Source organism: Epargyreus clarus, unplaced genomic scaffold (assembly GCF_041222505.1).
Source record: "Epargyreus clarus isolate Ecla_fem2 unplaced genomic scaffold, WU_Ecla_fem_2.2 ptg000017l, whole genome shotgun sequence".
Classification (NCBI taxonomy): domain Eukaryota; kingdom Metazoa; phylum Arthropoda; class Insecta; order Lepidoptera; family Hesperiidae; genus Epargyreus; species Epargyreus clarus.
The window spans coordinates 2,769,013-2,782,169 of NW_027332225.1; the positions used below are offsets into that span (position 1 = coordinate 2,769,013).

Consider the following 13,157-nt stretch of genomic DNA (forward strand, 5'->3'; position numbering starts at 1 on the left):
GTTAATTGTATCAGGCGTTACTTTGCGGAAATCCATGCTATTAAGTTAAGATTAAAACTACTTCGCAACAATCCGCTACAAATATGTACAATGGTATATATATTTAAACATACTGCATAGTTTAACCCTTAAAGTCGCATGATGATTTTTGTTAATGAAAACAAGTAAAATTAATTTTAATGGTTTATTAGACATATAAAAAAGTTACAAAAAATACAAAAAAAAATCTTGAGCTGATATTTTTTGGAAAAACCTATGTATAGTATACTATACAGTGCCACTTTTGCTCGAAACAATAAGAAATCAGTAATGTATAGTATACTATACGTTGCGCTATTTTAGTGCTTCGTGTGGTAAGCCAAAAAACAGTTTCTGCCTTTGACATAACATAAATGTATTTTGCATTTAGTGCACATTGTACTTGCTTGACCTCCTTTACAATATTTACATCTCTGATACCCGGTTAACTGAGGCCAATGATCGTATTTATCATACCTCACATCATCAAAAGGCCTCTCGGCCAATGGTTTCTTTATCTTTTGCCTCTCAGGTACAGATTCAACGTCCTTTACAGGCACGGTTCTATCACGCTTCAGAAGTCCAGCGTAGATTTCGTATCGAAAGTCTTTCAAACGATCTAGCTTCCTCTTCTTATTTATTTGTCTGTCATGTCTACGACGTAACAGCCAAGCATTATTTACACATATGTCCAAAAGCTGGGAAAAAATATTCATGTACCATCTGTGAGATTTTATACCTGTGCGGTATAATGCTATTAGCATATCCGCCAAATCCACACCTCCCATGTGGCGATTATAATGCTTCACAATTTGTGGACATTGTATATCGATGCGACTTTTAGACTCTTTGCTAAAACGTTTGATATTCTCAAGGGGAAAAGCGTCAACATAAGAGCTTACTAACCTCACATGCTTATTGTCAAACCACTTGACCACACTCAGTTTGGTTTCATTGCAAACCACCTGAGTAAAAGCTCCTCTTCCTTTCTTCTGTAGCGATTTATCGTCAATCATTTTGCTCTCTGCATCCTTCAATCTATTTTTCCTAACAGTCCCTAAACTAAATATACCATAGTTTTCTCGTAATATATATATTAGCTCTAAAGACGTAAAATAGTTGTCAAAGTAAACGACACTACATGCTTGATTTCTTATAGTTTTGCATAACGCTAAAACTATTTTTCCTCCAACACCCAAGGATTCTTCTTCATCGGTAAATTCCACACCTCTAAACGTATCATCGCCAGCGTAGAGTATAAAATCGTAGATGATTCCAGAAACACCAGCTCGAACCAAATTTTTAAAGCCCCACTTGCTTGGCTTGTTTGGGTTATATTGACGACGACTGCCTGCTTTTTTACCCTTATATGGTACTACCATCTCATCTATACTAAAAGTATTTTCTTCTTCGAGGGATAAACATTGAAACCGAATACATTCAATTAGGGGTCGCAGTTTATAATACCTGTCAGAAACATTAGCTTGGGTGTTGTCAGTGAAATGTAAATATCTTCTTAGTTGCTGAAAACGCTTCAAGGACATGACATCTGCAATTTTTGGATATCTAAACGACGATTTCCAGTAGTCTTTGTAAGAAGGTAAAACTACTATACCCATAAGAATGTTGATGGCCAAAAAATCTAATATTTCCTCTTCTGTAACTTTGATTGATTTGCCAGTTTCTTGAACGCTGTACAAATTGGTATTCGTCATTATATCACTCACCATTACTCTGGGAAAAAACCGATAAAAATAGTCTAAGGGTGACCAATCAGTAGGTACTGCATCTTCAAAAGTAGGATTAGATATGTCAGCCCTGTGTTGAAATGACACTTTCTTCCAACGAAAACGTAAGTTTAGTTTTTTGATACAGCGTCTTTTGACTCTATTAATGGCTATAGAAGGCCCAGTACGTTTTCTTTGTCCACGTGTCCTCAAAGGTGTGTTAGTTGCCATGGCAGTAGAAGGTTGACCAGACGCCAAAGAACCAATAGAAGAAATTGAAGGGATTGCATCATAGTTGCATTGCGTAGGGCTCGGAAATACAGCGTTCAGAATTGGTGTGAGGGGAACTTGAGCATTTTCTTGTTCAACATCAGAAAGGGCTTCTACGTTTGATTGTACCTCGCCCTCTGAAGGGTTAGCTGGCGAAACTGGGCTGCCTAGAATGTCGAGCCTTTCAAATGACGATTCTAGTGACGGTGCTGGTGAACTCTCAGCTGTTCTCGCTTCATCACCACTGCTCGATTCATCACTAGCATCAGAATTAGCATTTAGTGCAGGAACCAAAGCCAATATTCGTCTACCTCTTCCGTTCATTGTGGTCTAAAACAACATAAAGCAAACATGCAAGTCAACCACCACCCAAATAAAAGCCAAGACGTTATTTATGCACTCTATAGAACTCGTATCATATCAAAATATAAAAAAAAATTTAGTTTCATCACATAGTAGCAATTGTGGCGTTGTATAGTATGCTATACAAATAAAAATAGTGGTAAATGTAAGCAACTGTAGTATTGTATAGTATACTATACATGTTTATAAACTAGTCAAAATAATACAAACACCACATTTTCCAAGTTATTCATCTAGCAAAATTATTAGAATAATTGTTCACCTTTACATTTTATGCATTGGAAATCTATAATTAGTAATAAAAACACTAAAATAACCAAAACTCACCTTGATAATAATTTCTGGCTGCGACTCGTTCGTTATTTTTCACAACTGATTTGAATTTACCACAGTTTAAAAAAGTTTTGTCATATTGACTTAGAAAAAAACGTTCAGAAATGTGATTTATGGTGAAATATTACAGATAAAATGAAATTAAATTGGACAATATTTTTTTAAAGTTAGACGTATACTATTCTATACAAAGTCACTTTAAGGGTTAAAATATATACCGTCATACATATTTGTAGCGGATTGTTGCGAAGTAGTTTTAATCTTAACTTAATAATAAAATAATTATTAAAATTAAGCAAATGTAGTTTCACCCGAAATCGTTTATTACAACCACATAAATAAAATACCGCACGCGAGCAGTTCGATGAAACGATACGAAACGAATTAAGATTACTCATTATACTGCTTATGGTCTTCTGTTCTTTATATTTATATCAGTATTGCACAACAACCTTTCACATCATACAGGGATTTTTGGCGACTTCTATATAGCAAATTGATAAATGCGAGGGCTGCCATAATAACAGTGCTTTTGCTAAAACTAAGGCTCAACAAAATATACTAGAGACTGTAATGCTCAAATATGACTTGTTGAGTGCATGATGAGTGTATGATTTATTGAGTGCATGTTATTTAGGCATTGTCTTTATATTTGTATGTATATTTAATACAATATTGCATTAACTGAGTTTCAGTCATGTCATTTTATAGCTTTAGTATACGCCTGACAAAATAAATTACTAAAGTTTTAATCCGTCAAAATATTGCAGTATATCTTCTTGTAGGCGTTGCTAAGATGGCGCGAACTTTCATTGTTCAAGGCATAGATTGGCAATCTATGGTTCAAGGAAATAAAACAAACGTATAGAATTGTTGCAAAAAAAGTTTAATATCGAAATACATTCAAAACACACTCACAAGACAACATAAAAAGTGTAGTTTATAAAAAGGAGTTATAATGACATTAGTTTAATAATATTACATTACTTGGTTGGTTGGTACTTATTTGGATTTTATTTGTCTCATATATATAAACGAGCCTTTGCCCGCGGCTTTGCTCGCGTTACGAAGTAATATTTTCATCCCCTATTTTATCCCCTTGGGGGTAGAATTGATCAAAATCCTTTCTTAGCGGATGCCTACGTCATAACATCTACCTGCATGCCAAATTTCAGCCCGATCCGTCCAGTGGTTTGGGCTATGCGTTGATAGATCACTATGTCAGTCAGTCACCTTTGAGTTATATATACCTATTTAGAAGATAATATTAGGTTGAAAATTGGAATTCACACTAATGAGTCGAAATAGTAAAGCAATATCAAATGTATTTGCATACTTATAATAGTCTTTATTTTTGATGTTAACTGCGAAACTTTACAGCTGTGAAATTCATTTGTACGCTTATATTATAAAGCAATATAATAATATCAAATAAAATATGACAAATTTATCTAATATTTCTTAGGTATATTTTAACATTTTTGGTTACATTGTAAATAATTTATAATTTTAAAGTTCAGTACCTACACATTTTAATACAAGTATGGCGGAAGATCCCACTTTGCTGATAAATATCTAATATAAAATTCAAATTACAATAATATACGGTAGTATATATTTGAGCGATTATCATAATGTTAATTATAAATAATGTGCGATTCCTTACACTTACTTACTTTTTTTTTTATACTCGTACCTAATAAATTATTAAATAAAAAATCTAACTGGTCCGTAAAACTAGAAAGTGTTTCTCAAATTTAAAAATGGCACGTCAAAATGTATAGAATACTTTCGAAATATTTTTAAATTATTACTTCTTGTTATGTTCCCGCGTAAATGCGGAATCTGTTTACTAATAAAAAGTATTTCGTAAAGTAATTTTAGGTACAATAAGATGTTATACCGTTATTTGACATAGATTAGTAAAGATACTTCGCCGCCTTGAAATTGAATGAAGCCACAAACGGCTTATTAGTAAGTTCTTTTTTTTAATTCTTGACAAATAAAAACATTTTTAGAGAAAAATTACGAAAAAATAACTAATACTGCGTAATTTACATAATAAATAAATAATTATTTCAAATATTTTAGGGACATTTTAGCACGGAGACGTGGCAAAACTTTTTTATGCAACTAATTCTATTCTCAAAACCGGTTACATTTTCTAGTTAGGAGTGAGTAATCTTTACTAATCTATTTTATTTGAATACAACTGCTAATTTGCATGAAGCCCGATTTCGCATTCGCGGTACCTAATATTCCGGTTACTATAAGAATAAATAAGTTTTTAAATGCTAATTACGCTTCTCGTAATCTGTAGAAATTTAACAACAAGAGAAAAAACAGATTTAAAATATTAGTTAATTTTCCAAGTATGTCTAGATGACCATATAGGAAATTATAAGGAATAGCGAAAGTTTTCTGTAAGGCGTAGGTACTGGTTGTAAAAATAATATATTTTCTTGAAAATGAGACTTTTCCTTTAGTATGACATTTATCATTACTTTCAGAATTTAATCTTAATAAGCGACACTATCCGATGGTGGAATAATAAAGAACTTCTTTTTATTTATTTTTTTCAAAATAAATTTATTTTGACTCCTGCCCAGGCAAAAAGATTTTTTCTATTTAATGATGTACTTAATTGTAGTTTTTACCAAATTAACCTCGTATATCCTTTCAGCAAATTTCGCTAAACCTCATAGTTTCGTGATCCACACATTCCTGAAAATTTTCCCTCATTGGACTACCTAGAATCTCTGCTTCAAACGTTACGTAAATTCATTGGTTTTCTTTCTTCGAGATAGCATCTCCGCTTCCTCTATGGTGTCAGGTAGGGGTATATTGATGGTCTCTGGGAGAGTGAAGACCAGAAGACTGGCAAGTAATGCTAGACTCCCAAACGCTATCGCTGGCAAGTTGTGGTAATACGATTTCTGGGGAAGAAAATTGTTATTTAGTTCTTGTACTTCTTCAATTTTTCGTCGTCAACTTATACTGTCCTACTGCTGAGTATCAGTCTCCTCTTTGAATAAGAAGGATTAGGCCGTAGTCCACCGCGCTGGCCAAGTGAGTATTGGTAGACTTCTTTTTAGATCTCAGGTATACAGGTTTCCTCACGATGTTTTCTTTCGCCGTTAAAGCAAGTGACAATAAGTTTCTAATACGCACACAAATTTGAAAAATTATAGGTTAATTACTTCGATCACTAATAAGAACGTTAATTATTATTATTATGTTTCGTAAACTGCTAAAGGCCAAATTCAGGTGATAAGAATGTGCTCAATTTGGTTCAATTTATTATTCCAAGTTTGATCTTTATTTTGTTATTTGCTATACCTGAATTTTGGCAAACATTTGGCAATAATTGAACGTATTATTATCCAAAGATAATTGTGTATCTCCTAAAGAAACCAGTAACAGTTAAAATTGAGACAGATTTGCAGCGAAGTACATCGTAAGCATACAATTAATTTAGTTAACAGTCATTGAGTAAATTATGTTAACTTTGAAGCCACTTGGCCTTACTAACATGCGGATATGAACAGTTAGCGGTAATAGAGTTGTCAGTTTGTTGAAACACAATTACATGATCTTAGTGGAACATAAGAGCAAATTCCTGGTACTCACGATATCGGGCTTTTGACTCTTTGTATGCTATGTTACTACACTACTGATGCGAAGATGGAAGATTATTATGGTAGATTTTTTCTTTAATATATTGGAGTAGCGTGATGGTGTATGATCCTGACTTCCTTCAGTCGTGTGAAGAGAAGTGGGCCCAGCAGTGGAATATAAAAAGATTTGCAACAAATATATGTAGATGTAGGTTTAGCTTCAGTGTAGAAACCTTAAAGATGTTTACACACCAATCGATCGATGAGCCGTCGTCGATTATTGATAAAAGTCGTCAATCGATTATATGTTACCAAGACCGACGACTGAACTTATAGTCAATCGATAGCAATAATCGATTGGTGTGACAACAAACTGAATATCGGCATTGAATTATCGATAACATATCGATTGATTTGTGAGCTTACAAGATTCTTTCAAACTAATAAGCGTTATTCATTACTTACCAGCAATACCGGCAACGGGGCCATCGTGGACCCAAAGCGTCCAACAGACGAACTTATTGCCAGAAGATACTGGCGAGCGCTGGTAGGAAATACCTCAGATACATAGATGTAGACAGCCCTACGAGATTCTTTCAAACGTATAACAGTTATAGTCTGCACCAAACTCCTAGTGCGCTCAGAAGTTGTTGCGCGCAGGGGTAGTCAGAGAGCCAATGCGATCGAACACAACTACAAGCATATACTCCGTAGCAACGTTAAGAACACACTAAAAGTGCTATGTACCCGAGAGATGTTATATTAGGGTTATTTTTAGGTAATCCTAATATTGAATATATTAGCTATCGTATATTATTATACCATACCTATTACTGGGTATTAGTCAAATATTAGTGAACCGATCATTATTAGCTACTCAATGTAATATTGATACCTGCGTAGGTAATATTATCTACAATAATTAATATGAAATACAAGATCTCTAGAATATGCACGATATTAATGCCTATTACAGAAGTAAACCGGTGAAGGTGATTAAATTTTCCTCCATGGTTCAACATTTGTCCCGCGCTGTCTTCGTCCCGCTGATACCTACAATTTGCTGTGCGACGCGACTAGCTTCTGTGTTCAGAGCGGACTAGAAGCTTGGCACGGACTCTACCGCGTACTTACCAGCAATGGTATCAACGGCGCCATAGTGGACACAACGCGTCCAACGGAAGAGCATATAGCCAGAAGCGACTGGCGAGCGCTGGTAGGAAATACACACGTAGATGTAGACTTCACTACGAGATTCCTTCAAACTAATAGAAGTTACAGACTACTTACCAGTTTGGCAAAGGGAGATCTCCCGCCGGGCTAGGTGATCATGCCCGGGGAGCGGCCGCGCTCCAACAGTCTCAGTTCGGAACTTGTATATATGCCAGATATTTAGAAAACTTCGATAGCGTGATTCAGAATACTCGTGGCGCCATCTCTTGACGAGTAGCGGGAAGTCGCCACACCAGCAATGGCGTTAAGGGGGCCATCGTGGACCCAACGCGTCCAACAGAAGAGCATATAGCCAGAAGCGACTGGCGAGCGCTGGTAGGAAATACCTGACACGTAGATGTAGACTGCACTACGAGATTCCTTCAAACTAATAGAAGTTACAGACTACTTACCAGCAATGGCGTCAAGGGGGCCATCGTGGACCCAACGCGTCCAACAGACGAACATATAGCTAGAAGCGACTGGCGAGCGCTGGTAGGAAACACCTCAGACACGTAGATGTAGACTGAGCTGTACGCCACCGTGATGGAGAACTTGCCGCAGAGGAACAGGAATAGAGACCACCATTTCTGGTCTGGAAGGTGATGAAGATGTTAGAAAAGAAAAAGAGATGTCTTATTCTTTATTTCTCTAGAATTCTGAACAGTTACATTTTATATTTTATATCGTAAACAGTGATAGCCTAGGTAAACTTGGCCTCTTAGTGGAAAGTCTGAGTTTCGATTACCAATTGAGGTTCGAACACTTAACATCAGATGGACTGAAAGCTTGTTTGCTATTGCGAAGTAATAGATGAGGATGCAGTCCACCTGATGCTAAGTGGCGACATCTGCAAGCATCCCCAGACAAGACCAGATTCCCATCTGTCGGCCTCAGTTGCGCCGCTACTTTTGAAGACTAAGCTGTAATGCCTCTGAAATGTATTTCTCTCTTACCACAGCCTTCAAATCAGAACACAAAAGCGCTTAAGGCTGCTATTATTAGACAGAAATGGGTGTGATGGTGGTACCTCAGGGAACATTAAAGTTAGGTACTTAGGTAGTATGTAAAATAGAAAACAAGTTTCAAAATAAAATAATGAACATGATATATTAAAACAGCCACCATTTAAATGTCAATTTATTCTAACAAATCCCTAAATTGTCTATGTGAATATTAAAACAGGCGGAATGGAATTATTCCTACAAACAATTCAATTCAATTGGGACTAAATTTACTGAATAAATGCAAATTCCCATTAAAATTTCAAATGTCGGCCATCAGCGTTTACAAGTGCAGAGTATAATGACATGAGGATTTAGAATACGATAATGTTATCAGGAAGCGCTATATTTGACCGCATTATGTGGATCATATGCTCTGCAATGTTAAGCAACACCGAAAGTTGGACTTGTAGTGGTTAAACTCTAAGGTCGTTTGTCCACCGCACCGTCACCGAGCCGATACCGAGAACGAGATTATTTCGGGCCGATTTTTAATATGTCGAGACGGCGATAGTTTGTGCACCGCAACCGATATCGGCGGTTTATATTGTTCCATCGATATTGACGTGTGACGGCAGTGTATGGATCCAACGTGTTTTATATTGCTGGCTCATCGGCCCGTCAAAATCTCGGTGCCGATTAAGCGGTCATGCCGATCTACTCAAAGTATCGGCGGCCGGGTGACGGTGCTCGGGTGACGGACGTGCGGTGGACAATCGCCTGTAGTAAATGTATGTACGCTACTTCGGCGCCGTCATTAATATCGGTATCGGCTCGCTGACGGCGGCGGTGGACAAACAGCATAAGTATCCACTTATTGAAGCCATTCGCATTACTAATTTAATATTCTGATAAGTAGTAGAACCCTTTGTGATTCGACTCCAATGGCACCACCACCATACTTATTTCTAGCTAATAACAGCAGTGTTAAACGATGCTGTGTTTTGGTTTGAAGGGTGTGGTAAGGGAGACATACTTTTCCGAGGCTAGCTTAGTCCGCAGGGGTAACATGGCATCGGTAGCTAACCTCAGGTAGGAATCTAATCTCACGTAGGATATCTAGTATCCATGGGCAGAAGCCACTTACAGTGCGATGGTCTGCTTGTTTTCTACTTCTACGAGAAAAGATGTTTATGGGCTTGACGACAAAGTACTATTAGATATATTTTTCTTGAATCTACTGAATCAACCATGATTGCACTGTGAAACCCCAACGTGGCGACTTCATTCATTTATTCATGCAATGTTTCTTAAACATTTCCACAACTAGTCGTAATCCTCGTACCTTAGCTCTTTCTCGTCATATCGTAGTTGTAAGGTGAGTTATATTAGAAATGTACTGTTATACTCATGCTGCTCTGGTACTTAAGTGACAGAATTATTATTGTAGGAAATGTATTTACGGCGTACGATTGTTGACAATTTTAACTTTTCTTGAAATCTATTCAGCTTGGTAGAAATTATATATCTATTGCATATTTTTGTCCATTTTATCACAGATCAGAAAAACAGATCGTATTCATTCAAATTTATTCCAAATCCATTGAGTTTATTGTTGTTGTCAGGTATGGTCCGCGTAAAACTGCTAGTCCGCTCTGAATATAGAAATGAATCGCATCGTCTTAGCAAATTGTATGACTACACCTGCTCGCAACAACTTCAGAGCGGACTAGCAATTTGGCGCCGGACTATAACGTATATTGAATGTAAATTTTTACTATCTACTGATTTATTGATATGTTACTATTAAAAACGTGCATGACAACAGTAGTTCCTAAATATTCCTCTATAAAAAACTGTGACAGACCTATCGTACCATCAACTGCACACTTTGCACATGAAACTATGAACTGTAGTAATTACAAGCCCACAATTGCAAATCCACCTCGGCCCAGTCTACCAAATCCGCTCAAGTTGAATATTCCATTAATCCAGGCGCAAACAGCTAAATAAACAGGAACCCACAACACTCGTTCGGAGAAGTTTCCATTTATCGTAAACGGTTTGGGATTATCAAAGTCTTCGCCGTGCCTAATCGCGTCTACATCCCGAGATCTTGAGTGTGATGTTTGTCCAATGTCCTTGTTAAATTTTGGGTGTCTACTAAGATAGTTTCGTGTTTATTTACGACGTGGAGTCCTGGTCATGTTAGTACCAGGATTCGACTCTTGGCCAAGTAAATCCTTACTAATATTATAAATCCAAAAGTTACTCTGTCTGTCTGTCTGGTTGTCTCTTCTTCACGCCTAAACCACTGAATCGATTGTAATGAAATTTTGTACAAAGATAGTCTGAGACCCGAGAAAGGACATAGGATAGTTTTTATCCCGGAAATCCCACGGGAAGTAGGGATGGCGTTCTAAGATCGATTAAACGGAGAATCGGTCTTTTGGATCAAAACAATTGATTATTTTAATCGATATTAGTAAGAATTGAATCGGAAACTATGCATTTGATCAAGTGATGATGTTTAGCAAAGTTGTCCATGAGCCCACGAAGGTTTCAGAGTTGGTACGACCAATTTTCGCCAGATGGCGCCACTGCCATTCCAATGAATGTACGAATTTTCAGTTTTATGTATGTTAGTATGTCATATTATTTTCTTTTTAACGCGGGCAAAGCCGCGGGCAAAAACTAGTGTTAAATAATTTTAATTTGTTAAAAGGTAGTAGAACTCTTTGTGGTTAAATACTGTAGGCACCACTATTTCTGCCTAATAACAGCCGCTGCAGTTTTCTAGGTTTAAGGATGTGGTAAGAAAGACATACTTATTGAAGGCGTTTCAACTTAGTCCTCGGGACTTTTAAGAGATCTTAGGTAAGATTAAGATGTTCGTTCAGGCATCAGTCATCATTCAGTGAATTGCGTGTCCATTTGCTACTTCTATTACTAATTGTCCTAATTGACATTTGAGGGGTCGATAGTTAGGAAAACTTTAAATTGAAATTGAAATATTGTTATAATATTCATTACAGCCTTCACTTTGAACGAAAACAATTATAGTACTACGGAGTTGAACAAATTAACAAATATAGTAGAACTCTTTGGTAGGACTGAAACTTAATCATTATTGTAGAAACACTACTGAGATATGATTTGAGTTTACAATGTTCCTTTTCCATGCTCACTACTTTTGACTGAAGTAATTAACGAACATGCAAATGATAAGCGGTCAATGCCACCCCGACATTTGTTATTAATCCCAGATGAGATTAGAGTCTTACCTATGGTCGGTCACAGGTGCGTTGCTACTCGTCAAGTCTAAAGTGGAACGCTTCGGATATGACTGTGTCCCTTATCATACCACTAGTTTTTGCTCGCGGCTTCGCCCGCGTTTAAAAGAAAATAATATGACATACGAACATACATAAAACTGAAAATTCGTACCTTCAACTTTGCTAAAGATCATCACTTGATCAAATTCATAGATTAAAATAATCGATGTTTTGGGTCCAAATGATCGATTCTCCGATTAATCGATCTTAGATCGCCATCCCTAGTTCCCGTGGGATTTCCGGGATAAAAACTATCATATGTCCTTTCTCGGGTTTCAGACTATCTTTCTACAAAATTTCATTAAAATCGGTACAGTGGTTTAGGCGTGAAGAAGAGAAAACCAGACAACCAGACAGACTGACAGAGTTACTTTCGGATTTATAATATTAGTAAGGACTAACTAGTAAGGATTCAAACTAAAACACAGCAGCGCCTAACACTGCTGTTATAAGGCTGACATAGGTGTGGCGGTGGTGTCTTCAGAATCGAAATGCAAATCTACATTTGATACCTATTTGTACTTCTTATTAGCGATACAAGAAATATTGTCTTAACTTACCCTTTGGCACGAACGACAGACTCATACAGAGGCAGGCACTTAGTACATACGTGGTGACTAACACTTTCTTCCTCCCGAACTTGTCCAACACTAACAAACACACAAAGTTAGCTGGTATCTCCACAAACGCGACCAGCATGAAGTTCACATACTTGTTCCCTGCTAATAAAACCGAGTTTATGGACAGGCCATTATACACAAACGTACACGTTATCCATAAGAACGAACACACTAACACTCTCTTCCTAATAATACTGGATTGTAACACTTTCTTGAAATTCGATTGTTCTTTATCATCTTTCACTTCATTTGGAACATTTCCCTTTTCATCTCCGTCTCCTACGCCTAGTTTATCTAGTTCGTACAGAGGAGCTAAGGCTTGGTCTGATAAATCCACTTTGTTCATTTTAGCAGCTTTCTTCAATATCGCTGACGCTTCCTGGTGTCTTCCTTTGCTAAGGAGCCATCGGACACTTTCGTTTAGTATCCAGAGGTATGAGATTACGAATATGGCTGGCGTGTAGATGACTCTCAGAAGCGTTCTCCAGCTCTGGAACCACCAGGAGAAACCAGACAGCGACATCAGGCCCATGACGTATAACACATTTATCAGGGTGTTGCCAAAGACCCTTCCTTTTGGTCCAACAAGCTCCATTGCTAAAAGAAATTATACATAAGGTGACACTTGATATAGTTCGTAGAGCAAATACCTTCATAGTTCAAACTAACCTTTTGCAAGGTTATGATAAATTAGAAGAGCTTATTTTATTGTAATGAA

The 13,157-nt window shown here is 36.9% G+C and overlaps 1 protein-coding gene across 1 annotated transcript in view; it reads right to left on the reverse strand.

The window, feature by feature from the left end:
- Positions 1 to 5,457: 5,457 nt before the first annotated feature.
- The window catches only part of LOC140748989 (organic cation transporter protein), a 30,511-nt gene continuing 22,811 nt past the window's right edge, over positions 5,458 to 13,157 (reverse strand). Inside the window, exons 4-6 of the mRNA XM_073081987.1 lie at positions 12,380 to 13,036; positions 7,954 to 8,135; positions 5,458 to 5,647 (exon numbers count right to left, since the gene is read on the reverse strand). Of these exons, the coding sequence (XP_072938088.1) occupies positions 5,483 to 5,647; positions 7,954 to 8,135; positions 12,380 to 13,036 (1,004 nt within the window). The 3' untranslated portion in view covers positions 5,458 to 5,482. The remainder of the gene's footprint in view (positions 5,648 to 7,953; positions 8,136 to 12,379; positions 13,037 to 13,157) is intronic.